This window comes from Lissotriton helveticus, chromosome 1_1 (assembly GCF_964261635.1).
Source record: "Lissotriton helveticus chromosome 1_1, aLisHel1.1, whole genome shotgun sequence".
In the NCBI taxonomy this organism is placed as follows: domain Eukaryota; kingdom Metazoa; phylum Chordata; class Amphibia; order Caudata; family Salamandridae; genus Lissotriton; species Lissotriton helveticus.
The window spans coordinates 149,881,324-149,897,806 of record NC_136057.1 but is presented as its reverse complement, the minus strand read 5'-3'; the positions used below and the strand labels follow the sequence as shown (position 1 = coordinate 149,897,806).

The following is a 16,483-nucleotide window of genomic DNA, read 5'->3' as shown; positions in this document are numbered from 1 at the left end:
CGGAATGCATTTAAAAAACATAGATGACTTCATTCAAAAGCAATCACAGACGTGGTGGTCGGCCGACACTAGCAGACCATCATCCCTGTGACAGCAGAGAATCACAGAGGATCACACATTGCGACCTACTTCATTAGTATTCATGAGATAGGTCTGGTGGCCCACAAGAATGGCTAAATGAAATTCAATGAGTTTAATACATTAGAAATAGCGAATTCTTAATTACAATTCACAAATAAATCGCAATTAAGAAATTGCTATTCCTAATCTTCGTACACATACCCATAGTTCTGTTCTGTTCCTAACCTCAGCGTCTTATTCAATGTGCGCATTAAACTCTCTGACTCCCCTTCACTTGTGGCAATTGTGGGGTAATATTTCGATGAGCGAAGCCTAGTTCATTTATGTATCCTTGAAGTCAGCTCCTTGGAAGGGTTATACATTGCTCACCATCACTAATTCAGGATGTAGTATGTTGAGAAATGTTCAATAGTTCTAGTTGGACGTGGTCAAATGTTGTGGGATTTAGGATTTCAATTGGTATTCTATAAACACATCATAATTAATTCCCAAAGACAAAAGTCCACAATGAGAGTGTATCAGGGGTTGTGCAAGCTTTGGGCTATCAGTTGCACGACACAAACGTCAGTTGGCGAAGGTTTCTTCCACCTGGTTGTTCATGTCTGGCTACCACAATTTCTTTTGAAGTCCGGCTTTGGGCTTGATGATCCCTTGGTAGCATTGGTATGCAAGTTGAATCACGTGGCCTCTGAAAGACAATGGGACTATGATTTTGGATTGTCCTACTAACATGCTTTATAGAGCTGATTTAATCCCTTATTCTGCACAGGTTCAGGAAGGGGCATTGACTTTCAAGGTTTTTGTTTTATTTTTGGAATTTTAAATTTGTAGTGCCAATTGGAGGCAAGTGTCTTCTGCAGTGAACTTATCAAGAACTTAAATGAAAAGTGCTCTTGGGCATGTTGACTGGGCCACCAAGCTGATAAGATTTATTTCTCTGCATCATCCGGTGGTAACAGCTGACATTTTCTGGAGTTAAGAAAGAGAAAGTTAGGTTGGCTCTTACAGTGGAGGTGTATGTGTTAAGCTAAATGGATACCTCTGCAAAATCCATTTCCCAATGCTTGGTGGATAGTGGTGGGTTGTTTCTACAAAGAGGTATATTAGTGACTTGAGGTCAATGGCTATTCCGAATTCATGTTCATGCAAGTAAAGGTGGAAATGTGTGCAGCTACATTTTGTAGCAGGTGCTTCTTTCTTGATCTGGGTGTTCAAGTCTCTGTGCTTGAGATCATGCCACTTTCAAATGCTACCTGCTTTTCCTGCAACAACACTACTCCTAGCCTCACTGGAGTTGTGCTAGTAACTAGGTCTGTCTTCAGCTTCAGAATGAAATATTTCTGGATCAAGTTACAAAGTAGTGCATTCTTGACTTCAGAGAAGGCTTTCTAGTGTTCTTCAGTCCATTACGAGGGGCTCGGGTTGGGTAAGAATCACTCATACTAGGTGGCCATCGCTAAGGAACTTTCCACTTCTGGTGTATTGTGAGGTCCCTTGATATCTTTAATGTTAATAACATTCTGGGTGTCTACGCTCACCCCCTGTTGTGAAAAGAAAGAGCCATAAAAGCTGATTTTGATTGTAGGGAAGGCACATTTTGATGGTGCAGCTTGAGACCACACTCAAATATCCTCTGTAAGGTGCTCACTGGTGGTGATCTGGAATTAATTCGGCATGGATGAAAAGTGATTGATGACATTTAGGACTTCCTCTAGACCAGGCAGTGCCTTGTTGATGGTAAATTGGAAGATCCCTGCAGCTGAAGATGTAACAGAAATCAGGACAATTTACCTTGGCAAGACACATGAGTGGAGGATGTCATTATGTATGCTTTGTCGCCGCAAGAGTACCCAGTATGGCCAGACATGGGTCCTGGGCTCACTGTGCCGCTGGATTCAAGCAAGCCTGGCTGATGAGGGGTGATACCCTGAAACAGGTCCCAGAATGCTTGTTTCTAGTCCAAGGAGGACCTGGCCTGGCAGGTTGGGCTGGACTGTTTCCATCAGAAGCAGGGTTAAGGCTGATTTGCATATGGCTAGGTCCAAAATGGGGATGCGTGGTGAGCATAAAACCGATGGATTAAAACCAGATCTGTGACTGGGAGAGAATGTTTGATTTGTTCCTCATTCCGTCCATCATTTGTGTGGTTTTTGCTATTTTTTATTATGTAATGTCTAGCCTCATTTAGTTGCAGTTGGTGGTAGCCTGAATTCAAAATTGCTGAGTATTTTGTATACAGTGACAGTGCGGTGGCCTTTTTTTATTTTTATTTCCAGGACAGTGTCATATCAATACAAATGCGCTTGGCACTGGGTTGTTTGGGTTTCATGGTCATGACCATGTGAGAAACCAAGGTAATCAGACAGACACTTTTTTTTATTATATTGGCTTCCTCTAGCTTTTGTAGGTCTTGCTCTACCTACAGTCGGAGGTGAAAGAGGACGCTTCGATATCTCAGGGCCATGGCAGCTCAAGCGGTCAATGTGCAGTCAGATGGGTTTTGACTTTGTGGCATCTGAGTCCCTCAAACATAGGTTGAAAGTCTTTCAGTAGGTCTTTGATACTGCCTGGATGCACCTTGTGTGCAAATGCAACTAGATTTAGGGGCAGATTTATGAAGGCCTTGCGCCTCCTTGCGCCGCAATTACGTCACTAAATGTGACACAACGGCGGCGCAAACAATGCGCCCTATTTACAACGTGGCGCATCTAAGAGATGCGTCACGTTGGAAAGCCCTGCGCCATAAGGAGGCGTTCCTGCGCAGGGGGGGGCGTTCCTGCGCAGGAACGCCTCCTAAAAGTGGCTGAGTGAAATCTATGAGATTTCACTCAGTCACTTTCTACGTCAATTCCTTACGCCTGCTTGAAGCAGGTGTAAGGGTGACGCAACATGCATTGAATAGGAGGCTCCTGTTTATTGCAGGAGTCATGTCGCACTTGCGACATGACTCCTGCAATGCGCCGCCCGTGCGCCGAGAGATGCGTCACGCATCCTCACTGTCTTGCACCATGGTGCGCCGCATCATAAATGCGGCGCACCATGGGTGGCGGAGCAGTGGCGCACTGTGGCGCATGTTAACTGGCGCATCACTGGGGATGCGCCAGTTAACATAAATCTGCCCCCAAGTGTTTCCGCTATTGCCCAGATGATCAGTGGGTTTTGGTGATGGATAACTTGGGCATTTACAGAAGCTCTGGTACCTATGAGGGTGTGCACTTCAACTTCTTGTACTTGTACTTTGCATTTGGATCTTGGTGGCTTCCCCCCTGAGAATGATTTGTGACGGAACTTAGGAGTCTCTCTTTATCTTATCCATAGTTGCTTGTGATTGGCTGGGTCGATCACCCTTGTGTCGCTCCTGGCTCCTGTGAGACAGCATGGAGTGTTTTTTCTTTGGGTATCCTGTTTCTCAGGCTTAGTCTTTGGCATACTCTTCCATAGTGATTTGCCTTTCTACAGCTTGAGCACACCAAGCCTTGTGCCTGGCACAGGCCACTAGGTGTGGGTCTGCAGGTGCGGCATTGTGTGTGTGTGTAGTATACTTGTAAAGCGCACAGCTGCCCCAGCAACGGGGCGTCCCGGCGCTGTATAACTCTGGGGAACCCGTCCTGGCTTTCCCTGTGGGATGGTCCCTGCTGGGAGTCCCCAAGGTGGAGCCAGGCATCCCCGGAATTGGTGGGGCCGTTGTGGAGATTAGGCAAGCTAATGCCCAGAGTTGCCGAGTGTGATCTTTGATTAGAGTAAGCACCGAAGCGAGAATTATCGAGTCCGCTGACCAAGGTCCACGACCCTGCCGCGTCGGGAATCGAACCCTGGTCCCGGGCCGACTTCTGCTCTCGGGTCTGCCGCCTCTAACCAGTGAGCCACACTACTCCACATTGACATGTGCTGCTTCTTGCCCTGCCCTGCTCCCTCTTCCTATGGCTTCAATCATCTCAGGCATGATGGAAGGGTCCACATCTGGTTCTTCCTTTATTGACTTGGCCTACACAGACTCTGTGCATTTAGCTCTTACATTGGACAGTTCATGTGATCTTCCTAGCATTAGGGCTCCTCTGGGGATCTTCTTCAGCTGTCTGGTATCCCTTAGGTACCGATCTTTCTGCCTTCCCTCAACAGGTTGTCTCCTGTGGCTTCCCCTTCAATATAATCATTGTCGCATATGATGGTTAGTTGATGGAGTCAGTGACATTTGGTTTTTGGAGACTGATCCACAAAGGCATTGATTCCGGTTGAATGGCTCCTCTTTGAATCTCTGATCTGAATGGAGGCATTTACCTGTTTATTTGTGGACTTGCGGTGGCCAGGTGGGCACTAATAGGCATGTGCTATGTTGTCCAGCAACGGAATGCACTATCCTTTTCTCCCCCCTGGTTGTAGCTGCTATCTTTCGCACATGGATTGGTTCTTCTGTCTCTGTTCTGCAATGGGTAGCCTGCTCATGTGGGACGCATGTTGATAATGGTCAGCATGTACTGGGGGCTTGCCTTGCACCATGTCCTTGTTTCCCATGGTTCTGTGTCCTGGTGCACCACGGGACGGTGGTGTTGGGCTCGCTGACTGTTACTTATCATATATGTGACTCTTGAAGCTCCTGCCAGTATGAGATGGAGAACTGAGAACTCTGCAGCAGCAATTGGGTGGGCTCCTTGGTTGCAGCCAGGATGCTGCCACCTGCACAATATTACTCCACACTTTAGTGTTTTCGAGCTGATTGCCTTCAGGGTATGTTGGACCTTCATCACAGCTACTGGTCTCCCTAAATGCGTTGTCCGTGATTGAAGGGGCCAGCCGGCCGGGTGCATGCCGTAAGCAGGTGGCTAGCTGCCTCGTCACCAGTGTAGTGTGGGTGGAGCAGGGACCCACTGCTGCTTAGGTTGCAGGTATTACAGACACACGCTAGACCAGTTTATTTTCCTAGCTGAACTCCTAACAGTTATGCAAAGTCACTCCCTCTGACAGTGCACGACCTTCGGGTGTGGGCAGCAACCTTACATCACGGTGTAGTGCAGGAGGTGGTACACTGCAGATGCATTCCAAAGGGTTGCTGATGACTGAGTTTAATTCATGTTTTCTTTACTTTACTTACTCTTAGCTATAGATTACTTTGCATCACTAAAACCAGTTTTTGTTTTTTGCTACATAATGATGCATTATTTACAATTAAAAAGAAGTCATACCCAGAAATTACTGACAGTTAAAGATATAGAATACATTTGTAAATGCTTCTGTCACACAATTTCAAAGATTAGATGCTTAAGCACTGGGGTCCCTAATCCAATTGCCCACAAGTGCTATGTTGCTCTTACTCTGGAACGCAGCCGGGGTCTCCATAGCGGGTACCCGCACAACAGGAAGGGGTGAACAGACTGCCTCTAACAGGATACTCTCTCCTTCCTCCAGTTTCTGCAGCAGGGACTTGACTGCTAGGAGGACGCCAGGGAAGTCACAGCTGGGGTGATAGGTTGCGGTACATCTCTCGCTCCATCGTGGGCATGTGGCCTCCACTGCCACCTGGAGAGAAGACACACATGAGCTTCAGCAAACAATTGCTGGAGGGCTACGATATGTTTTTGGAGCTTACACAACATGTGGTGTAAAGGCCTCTAAGCACTAAAAGAGGCTAAGGGTTCTAAGTCCTATTAGAGCATTGAAATGTTGAGCACTCTATTGAAAACAATGGAGAGCTCGAGGCTTTAATAGTTAGCAGAATCCTGGAGCATCAACATTCCAATGAAAAGGCCTCACGGAGCACGAGGGAATTTCAACCCCATTGGGCTCGGTGAGGCTTTTGCTTTGCAAATAAATAAATTTTGCTCTCTAGGGGCAGAATTGTGTAATAGCCGTAGAGCACGTCGGAGTAGACTCTACCGCCCAATAAAGTCCCGCTTCGTTGTTAAAGGCCCTCACCTTCAGCTCAGGCCTTTAACGCTGGACCGGGCCTTTAATGCTACGGCAGGCTCTAAGGCTATAATATGAAGCAAATGCACTGTAAATTATTACAGAAACAAAATACCTCAAACATTACAACTGCATCAATAAAAAGGCCACATGTTGCTCTTCCCCACATGCTGCTCACTCCAGCACAATGCTTGTTTTTCACCTACAGCACACCCATACTTGTATTTACATGTATGTCTGTAATGCTGCTGATGATATTGAAATTCCCTTGATTATCTTTGTTGGTAGCGACAAAGACCTGGAGAAATGAATGACTTATAAAGCTCAACTGTTTAGAATTTTGAAACTAGGTCACTGTGCACTTTTCTCTCCATGCAACTTTCCTTGTATGTGCTCAGGTAATGTGATGGCAGGAGCTGAAAATCTGCTTTTCTCCCTCTCTATTGATCTCCAACTTGGATTGGACTTAGATTCAGAAAGTGTACGTTTATTTATGGTCTATTATTTTGACCAAATAAAGTTTCTTTGACTTGATTTGACTTGGTTCAGGAAGAGATAGTGACCTGCTGTTGGCAAAGGCTCCATTCAGGTAAATGCCATAAAATATAATGCACAGTCCCACCCGAGTAGCAACTAAACTAACCCTGGCCAATGAATGGAGTTTGTGGAGATTTGTTAACTATGCATTCCATGAAAAACATGAACCATATGACAAACACGAACCACGTAGTATAGTCAGCTTATAAACTGCACCCACAAATGCTTTGATAAAGCAACTTTACATGTTAAACAGGATGTAACCAATTCACAAAAGTGAACTTTGAAATTGAAAAATATCAGGCAATGAGAGAGGTGATGATTTTGAAGTCCCTCCTAACCTAGGGGGAGGACCAAGCAGATGCCTTGAACACAAAGAGCATATCATGCTGAACGATTCAGTGGTGGTCCCATCCTCTTAAGACAACCTCAAGCACAGTTATTATGGGCAAAAATACAATCCCAACCAAAGGCCCAGCAAAGCATTATGGTATGAGATTAGCAGTGGGCAGTGAATATTATAGTATCCAATATCAAAATAATTCTACAAAGAGCTGCATCTCAACTCGTCGTTACTAGGTGTCCCTCACGAGTCAAATGCAAAAGCATTGAATCAAGCTGCAGTTCCACTAGTCATTACTAGATGTCCCTCACGAGTCAAATACAAAAGCATGAAACCCTTTCATGAAGCCGCAGTTCGGCTCTCTGTAGAATTTATATTATTAGCTTTCAGCTCAGGGTTTCAATGCTTTTGCATTTGACTCGTAAGGGACATCTAGTAACGACTAGTGGAACTGCAGCTTGATGTAATAATTGCAATGCTTTTGCATTTGACTCGTGAGGGACATCTAGTAACGAAGAGTGGAACTGCAGCTTGATTCAATGCTTTTGCATTTGACTCGTGAGGGACACCTAGTAATGACGAGTTGAACTGCAGCTCTTTGTAGAATTATTTTGATATTGGATACTATAATATTCGGGAAACAGCCTTAATAACGAAGTTTGAAAAACGACTGACCTGAACAACGAATCCCAAACAACGACCAATCTGTTAACCACGACATCCTTAACTACGACTTGCACAAACAACTACTTTATTAAACCACGAAGAAAATGACCTCGTGACTGGCCACTAGATGGCACTATTGTAATAACAATGAAAAGCCTTTCCGGACTGGGTCCCGCTCCTGGCAGATGAGGCTTTTGGTGAAGGTTGCCAGGTAGGCCATTTAAATGTATTATGTATATATAATGTATCCCCTAACCTTCCTGGTATCACTTGCTCTCCAACCGTGGATGGGAGGCTGATGAAGCTACAACACTGGTCATTCCATTTGAGATTGCAAACCTTATCATGCCTTATTCAATAAGCAGAATTTGCCTTTCAATGTTCAGCTGTCTTTCACTCTTCCCACGTTATGTGCAACATCCATAACATCACTTCTCTAACTCGCTCAGGACAGCCACTATGCATGGAAAATCTTAGCAGTCCTGTTTCCCCAAACCTGTTAAATGTACATACTTCTGCATGGGTCGTTGATAGTGATTATATATCCTTCGAAATGAAACCACTGTTTATTTCACATCCCAGAATGATCCTATAACAAATGAAACTGCAACACACACAAATAGATACAAGCAGATATTTAATGATGTCATAAACATCTCCATAAAAAGGATGGAAATGCTAGACTAGGGGTTTCAAATATCTCACTTTTCAGAAGACTTCACGGCCTTCCCCGGTTCCCCGACTAGGGTACAAATGTACATGTCCATCTAGGGAACGGTGCAGACATCTTTGAGTTTTGCAACTTTTGGTAGACATGGTCTGCAATCCAAAAATCTATACGCATTAGCTCCTAAAAGATCACAAAAATCTTTCTCACCCGGCAAGTTTTTTCTTTCTACATTAACAAACAAAATACTCAATCACGAACGCTTTCCCAGACGTACTAGAGCTGTAAAGATAGCTGACAAACCAATTGGGCCTGATTCACAGAACTAACTTAAGACAAAATCCTAAACTTACTACCATTTGGTATTCACAGTAGGCACTTACTTATTTCGGTATTCACAGAAGTTAGGAGTCCTAACTTTAGGACACCTAAATGCCTTCTGTGAATACCGAAAGTCTTAAAGTTAGGATTTTTCTCAATTTAGTAGTGGTGAAGTTAGGACTCCTAACTTTAGGACTCCTAAATGTTTTCTGTGAATACCGAAAGTCTTAAAATTAGGAGTTTTCTCAATTTAGTAGTAGTAAAGTTAGGACTCCTAACTTTAGGACTTCTAAATGCCTTCTGTGAATACCGAAAGTCTTAAAATTAGGATTTTTCTCAACTTTACTACTACTAAACTGAGAACAATCCTAATTTTAAGACTTTCGGTATTCACAGAAGGCATTTAGAAGTCCTGAAGTTAGGAGTCCTAACTTTACAAGAGGGCCGTTAGTTCTTTCACTCAGAACTATATAGAGCCGTCTACCTTCACCGGGTTGTGTGGGAAGTCAAGCGAGCGTGAGGTAGGGAGGGGAGGAGTAAGAGCTGGAAAGAGGAAGTAGGGGTAGGTAGAAGGGTGACTGAGTGACGGGTAAGTGAGGGGGCAGTATATACAATCATGCCAGTGACAACAAACGGGCTATATATACAATATCTTACAGTGCTGGGTGCAAGGTGGGGGAGGGTCTACTATACACTACGATATTTACACTCAAGGGGAGTCGGTACTCACTTGGCCCGCCGCAACTCTTCCCGCGAGTTGCGGCCGCTCTCCAGCTTCCTCCACCGGACTCCACCAGTCCTCCGTCCAGACTTCGTCTTCTTCTTCCGCTTCTCCGCTCGGCTCCTGGGGTTCTCCGCACGCTGTCTCCTGCCACGAGTCTTCCTGCTTGAACGCCCTGTTGTCTTCGGTTCCGGCTTTTCTGTGCTCCGCCTCTGGACCGTGGGAGGGACTTTCGGGGTCACGGGGGGAGTCCTTCCAGGATTCCGCTCGCCGCGAATGGTTCCTGGATTGGATGGCGGGCGCCGGGATCATGAGGGAAGGCGCGGCTTCGCCAAGGTAGGGGTCGTGGCCCCTTCACAGTCAATTTTTACAATTCTTTTACGAGAAGTGATGATCTGGAGCATTTAAGACTTCTCGCTGACTTTTTGCATGACTATGGGGCTAAGGTTGATATGTCCTACCATTTATTAATCCTTGGTGATTTTAACATTCATGTTTGTCCTACTAATTGCATGTCAAGACTAGAAGAGGAGTATGGCCAGCAGGGGCTAACACATTTTGAACATACAAACTCTGTGTCTTTTCTAGAGAGTTTTTTATCGGCCCATAATCTGATCTGCCCTGTGCAGTCGGATGTTTTATCTCCCATTTTTAGATATACGGGCCAAGGTGACCCAAGTATCATTTATTATATTCTAGTTTCAGGATTATTGATGGACTTACTAGGCACTTTTTGTGTAACCCATATTTGCCTGAGTGACCACAACCCTTTGACTCTGGTCATTAACATCTCTGTTACTGAGAAGTGTAAACCCCTGGTTCACATAACTAATTCCAATATTGCGCCAAAAGACCAAGCTCGCAGGCTAAGATGGGGGGTAATCACCCCGGATAATTTCCTTGAAAACCTATATAATGACTGCGTAGAGGAGTTTGGAATTTGTATGGACCAGGACTCTGACCCATCAATATTTCTAGGTGCATTTGACCGCATTAACAGGCAGGTACCGGTCAATTAGACGGTCTCTTGCAAAACTAAGGCCCAAGAAACATAAAAAATGGTTTGACCAAGCCTTTGTTAGTACGCACAGGGTGCTCCTGGAGGAACTTAATGTGAATCCAAGGGACCCTGACAGGGTTAAGCAAACCAGGAGGGCTTACAAAGCTGCAGTGCAAAAAAGAAAGTTGCAGTTAAGAGAGATGGCATTGGACGAACTTAGCCAAGCAAGTGTTTTGGCTACCAGCACTAGGTTTTGGACCGTGGTAAATAGCCCCACTTTTGATGAATCCACTAACTCTGTTAGTGATTGTCTTATCTCTTCAGAGAGGTGGGCTCAGCACTTTGGGGGCGTATACAGTGACGTGAGTCAGGGAACTATAAGTTGGCCAAGGGACACAGGCTGTGCTTCAAATGTCCTGTCCTTTACATTGGACGAAGTCACTGAGGCAATTATCTCAACATCAAGGGGGAAGGCACCAGGCCCTGATGGGGTGCCGGTTGAACTTTACAGGGCAGATCCTATTTTTTGGGCAAAAATTTGTACTTTTCTTTTTAATGCTGCAACCCAGATCGGCTTTCCCCCGTCATGGGCGAAGGCGGTAATCATCCCGATTTTTAAAAAGGGCTCAAGAGATGATCCGGCCTGTTATAGACCGATCTCACTCTTGGATTCCGCAGCTAAAATAATGGGGAAAGTTGTTCTTGCCCGCTGAACAGATTGGTTGGATAAAAATAGCATCATCTCTGATCTTCAATATGGATTTAGACAGGGAAAGGGCACATTGGGACAAAGTCTTAATCTACATTTAGTAATAGGGAAGTACACGGTCGCAAAGCGTGGGGATCGCCATTTGGCTTTTATGGACCTAACCACAGCTTTCGACCTTGTAAATAGATCAAAACTCTGGGCGTCCCTTTATAGCATTGGTATGGAGGCAGATTTGATCTCTTTTTTGGCGGCCATTCATGAAAACACCACAGCCGCTGTCCGCTATAATGAGGATGGCGGTTTAACTAAAGCATGGGCTGTCAAAAGAGGGGTGAGACAGGGGTGCATTTTAGCTCCCCTGTTGTTCTCACTCTATATCAACAAACTTGGGGACGCCCTGACTTCCTCTTGCAAAGATGTCCCAAAAGCCGGTTCAAAATTGATCCCTGATTTACTCTATGCCGATGATACGGTTCTGGTGGCAAGGACGTCGCAAGGGCTGCAATCTCTTTTAGATTGTTTTATTGATGTTATGGACTCTAGACTTAATCACAAATCTTAAGAAGTCACACTCAATGTCTATGGTACAGCTAGAGCAAGGAAGGCTACATTTTATTGTAAGGGGATGGAACTTACAAAAGTTCCCGCCTTCCCATATTTAGGTGTTCTCTTTGATGAAAGACGCTCGTGGTTCATTGGTTCATGCAGCGTATCCACAAAAAGAACACCCTTGCCAGACCCTCTGGGGCCATCTTAGAGTTTTCTAGAAGAATTGGCTCCAAACCCCTCCCGGCCCTCATGAAGATCTATAATGCCGAGTGTGTCCCTATGGTAACCTAAGGGAGTGATGTTTGGGTATATATAGCGACTGGTGAAATCCAGGCAGTTGAAAATAATTTCTTTCGTAGGCTGCTGTCGGTCCCGGCCTCCACCCAATTTTCAATATTCATGAGGACCTTGGTGCTGGTTTTATCTCGGATCAGATTGCAGTTGCCCCTTTATTATGCTGGCTGAGAATTTGGGCTCAACTGCCCCCTAATCTCAATCAATTGATCATCCAAGATTGCGTTTCCTTGAACAAAGGGTTAGACATACCTTGGGTCCGCTATATTAAGACCCAAATGGAATCTCTTGGTTGTCCTGACTTATTCCTAAGCCCTAGAGCTCTTGGTAAGTCCGCTATTAGAGGACTCAAGCAGTAGTTCTTGGTTAGATTGATGTCAATGAGGGAGGAAAGGGAATTAGTTAAACCTACTGTGAGGAGCTTTGTCATGCTGAGTCTAGGTAGCCAGCTGCAAACATATCTAACATATATAAATAAACCATATCATCTATTTGCTTTAATTAGATTTAAGTACAATATGGTGCCCTGGCTACTAGCCTTTCCAAAAGGGTTTTTTAAAGAAGGGACGTTGGGTCCCTGTCCCTGTGACAACTTCTCAGAACAGAATACCCTCCATATGATATTTTTCTGCAAATTTGATGTCTCGTTACGCATGAAATTTATCATTCCACTCTTAAGAGGGCATAATTTTGAGTAAGTCAGGCCAGCATTGGTCTCTTTACAAATGTTGGCATCCCCAGTAGTCGGTTTTGGGGTCGCAAGTGTTATTATCGGTGCAATCAGGCGTAGGAATAGACTCACTGTACCATAGTGTGGACTTTGCTAATTTTTAATCTGCTCTTGGTAAAATTGTTTTGTAAATAGTGGACATTTGATTAGGACAAACTGTTTATTCATTTATTTATATATCAAGGAATGTTTTGTCTGGTAGGAATGCCTAATATTTGATGTCTTAGGGTGAATCTGTTAAAGGCGCGAGAATTGGAATGAATTCTTGTATAAATGTAAACTGTTTTAATGTGTTATGCTCTGTGTTGTGCACTTTGATGGTTTTAAATTTTAACCGAATAAAGTAACTATTGACTTGACTTGACTTGACTCAGTGGATGGAGAAGCCCTTTCTTCAATTTTGACAGGACAACAACAAAGTGACTGTTACAGCTTGTTAAAACAGTTTGCTGGGCTGTTCTCTTTGATCCAAGGTCAGACAACTTGATGTGTCCTTTATGTGGACACAGGTGGCAGCTTGCATGTCAAAAGTAAAATTAATGGATGTATGACGTTATAACGCATACTATTACTCCGCAGACCATTACAACGCGACTTTTACTCCGCATACCGTTACAACGCATAGCGCCTTGGGGCGCTGGATAGTGGTAAGTATAATTTACTATTCTAACTCCAGTCCCCGTGGACCCTAGGGAAGGTGTTGGATAGTAAATTATACTTATTCCCTATCCTAGAGCGCCCCCCAGCGCAATGCATTGTAATGGTATGCGGAGTAAAAGTCGCGTTGTAATGGTAGTGCGGAGTAAAAGATCCGTTGTAACGGGTGTATACCAAAATTAATAGCTTGCAGACCAGGTCAAAGCTAGCAGTAAAGTTGAGATTGCCAAGATGCTGGAGTTTGGAGTTTCTTGAGCCCTCTGCCAGCCCATGGGCCAGCCCAGTGGTACTGGTTCCATACGAAGTCCAAAAGGTGGGAAGCATGACATGAGATTCTGGTCTGACTACAGAGGCCTAAATGCAGTCACCAAGACTAGTAGGTGACTTATCCTCAGAGAGCAGCATTGAAGTGCCATTGAGAGGTAAGCCTTTGCTGTGGTTTGGTCCCTGAAGAAGTTGTAAGACCCTAAATGTTTGAGACTTACTTCAGAGTTCAAACTAATCACAGACCTCTGAGGTACCTTATGCAGATACGAGAAGAGAACCCCAAACTGTTAAGGGGTCCTTTTAGGTACAGGGTATGGACTTTACAGTGGAGCACAGACCTGGTACTGACCATGCCAATCCAGATGGCATTTCCAGGTTTTTCCACTTGCATTATGAGAACGGCCAGGATTTACGTTAGTTGCTTTTCACATTTTATTTGGAGGGGGCCATGTAAGGAAATGCATCTTTTTGCATGATCACCCCCAAGGTTGTGGACTGATGCTTCAGGGCTGTCGACTCTGAAGGGTCACTGAGTCCTGCCAAACAGGCTTAGTGCCACTGCTCTGACGCATAAAAAGTATATGTCTGATTTGTTCACCAATATTTGCCTAAGTTAATTTAGTATAAGTCCTTACACAACACACAATGTAAAGTCCACTAAGCACTAAAAGAGGCTGGGGGTTCTAAGTCATAATATGAAGCACAAATGCATTGTGAATTATTACTGAAACAAAATACCTTAAACATTACAAATGCATCACAAATGATTGCAAAAATAATAGTTGATGGACAGAATGCAGAACAATGTCATACATTCGCCCCAGTACAGAGATCTGGGCCTAAATCCATCATTTTTCTGCTCACCATGCCATTCCAGTTTGAACCCAGCCATATGCAAATCAGTCTTAACCCTGTGCCCCATGGGAAGAGTCCAGCCCGAACTGCTAATCCAGGTCCTCCCTGGACTGGAAACAAGCATCCTAGGACCAGTTTAGGGCTTCCAGCCCTCATCAGCCAGGCTAGATGGGGTGGCAAGGTGAGCAAAAGTATGATGGATTTAACCCAGATCTCTTGACTGGGGATGAATGTTTTTATTTGTTCTGCATTCCGTCCATCAATTGTGTGTCTTTTGCATCAAAAATGAGGTCACATTTTGCTCTTCTCCACATGCGGGGAATTCCAGCACAAGGCTTGTATTTCACTTACAGCACACCCAGACATTTAGTTACATGTATGTCTGCAGTGTTGCTGATGATATTAAGATTCCCTTGATTAGCTTATTTGGGATTTACTAACACTGGGAGGAATGAATGACTTGTATAGCTCAACTGTAAAGATATTTGAAACTAGGTCACTGTGCACTTTTCTCTCTATGCAGTGGACCTGGTTTTTGCTCAGGTGATAAGATGGCAGGAGCTGAGGATACGCTTTTATCTAGGTATATGGTACATAGGGGTCATTTAGAGATCTCTTGGTGCTTGGCCTAGTCCTGCGGTTATAGTACCAAATGAAAGGTCTACTCAGTTGCAGTTCTGTGTGGATTACTGAGCCCTCAATGAGGTAACCAAAAGCAATGCCCATCCAATAAAAAACAACTGCTGAGGTCTTTTTAGAATTCCAGAAACACTGGGCGCACACCTGGGTAACCGCTAGATGATGGAAAACAAGAGTAAATGGTGTAGGCAATGGGGCGAGTGGTAATACCTCACAACCACTCAGAAAGACCAGAAAACTGGTCTGCAATGAATATGAACAACTGTGCCCCTGCACTAACACAATACATAGAAAGTTTCAAATGTTTGAATTAAATTGTTTACATGTAATAGTAATAGATGGATGTGCTAAATGTTACTATTACATGTAAACAATTTAATTCAAACATTTGAAACTTTCTATGTATTGTGTTAGTGCAGGGGCACAGTTGTTAATGCCCATCCAATCCCAAAAGCGGAGGAGCTTGTGAATCGGTTAGGTGCTGCATCTACTTGAGCACTTTGGATTTGACCAGTGGATGTTGGCAGATACCTTTGGCACTGAACACCAAGGAGAAGTCATTTTCTGACCCAGATAGTCTGTATCTGTTTAAGGTGATGTCTTTTGGTTGAAGAATGCCTCTGCCACTTTCCAGTGCCTTGTGAACCATGTTTTTGCAGGGTTGGAAGAGTTCTGTGTGGCTTACATGGATGATGTTGCGGTGTTCAGCAATTTATGGAAAGACCAACTGAGGCACCTCGAGCAGATGTTGGCCAGGATACATGAGGCTGGCCAGCAACCATTTCAGTGGCTCATTATCTGTTCGCACCACAAACTTAGTGCCAAATAAATTTGGGTGGATCTTAATCAAAACCCATACTGTGACAAAGCACTCCTTCTCAGTATTTTCCCAGTTCTGCCCTCTACGTAGTTATCTCCTTCTAATAAAGGCTACTGGGCGCTCTCTACTTTTGTCATCCAGTTGAGATGACACTGCTCCAACTCCTTTGTCCAAGTCATCCATCTATACAATGAAGGCTGACTGTAGTAAGATGCATTCAGTAGCAGTGCAGTGCATAGTGCCTTCGTCAGTTCCTCAAATGATTTCTGACACACTTCAGCCCATATTACCTTCCTGATATCTTCTCCAAAGAGTAAAAATGTCTGCTAGGTCAGTTTCTAGCCCCAAACTTGAACAGTTAATTCACCAATGATTTTCTAAAGATAAATCTGTTTGTCGCTAAATGAATTTGGAGTCTGTGTAGTCAGGAGAAATAAGTGAAAAGACCTGGTTGTAGAGTCCAGTATACAATTAAACCTATCAGGTACGAATAAACGGAGAAGATTGGGAACATTTGTCCTATGGTGTAGGAGACTTGATGAGCTCTTAATTTCTGCACGAAGTTATCCTCAAAAGGTGCTGTCTTGTGGCAGACACAGGACAGCACCATTTGTGGATGACTTGTAGATCCTCTAGCTGGGAGACTTGCTGCCTGGGAAGAACATGTATGTGAAGGAGATGAGGATGAGTACTGGGATGCTAAACTCACGCTTAGGGTAATAGAAA

General features: G+C 44.3%; 1 protein-coding gene across 1 annotated transcript in view; it reads right to left on the bottom strand.

The window, feature by feature from the left end:
* LOC144759983 (carnosine synthase 1-like) overlaps positions 1-16,483 on the bottom strand; it is a 272,725-nt gene that overhangs the window by 243,266 nt on the left and 12,976 nt on the right. Inside the window, exon 3 of the mRNA XM_078646512.1 lies at positions 5,391-5,595. Within this exon, the coding sequence (XP_078502638.1) occupies positions 5,391-5,595 (205 nt within the window). The remainder of the gene's footprint in view (positions 1-5,390; positions 5,596-16,483) is intronic.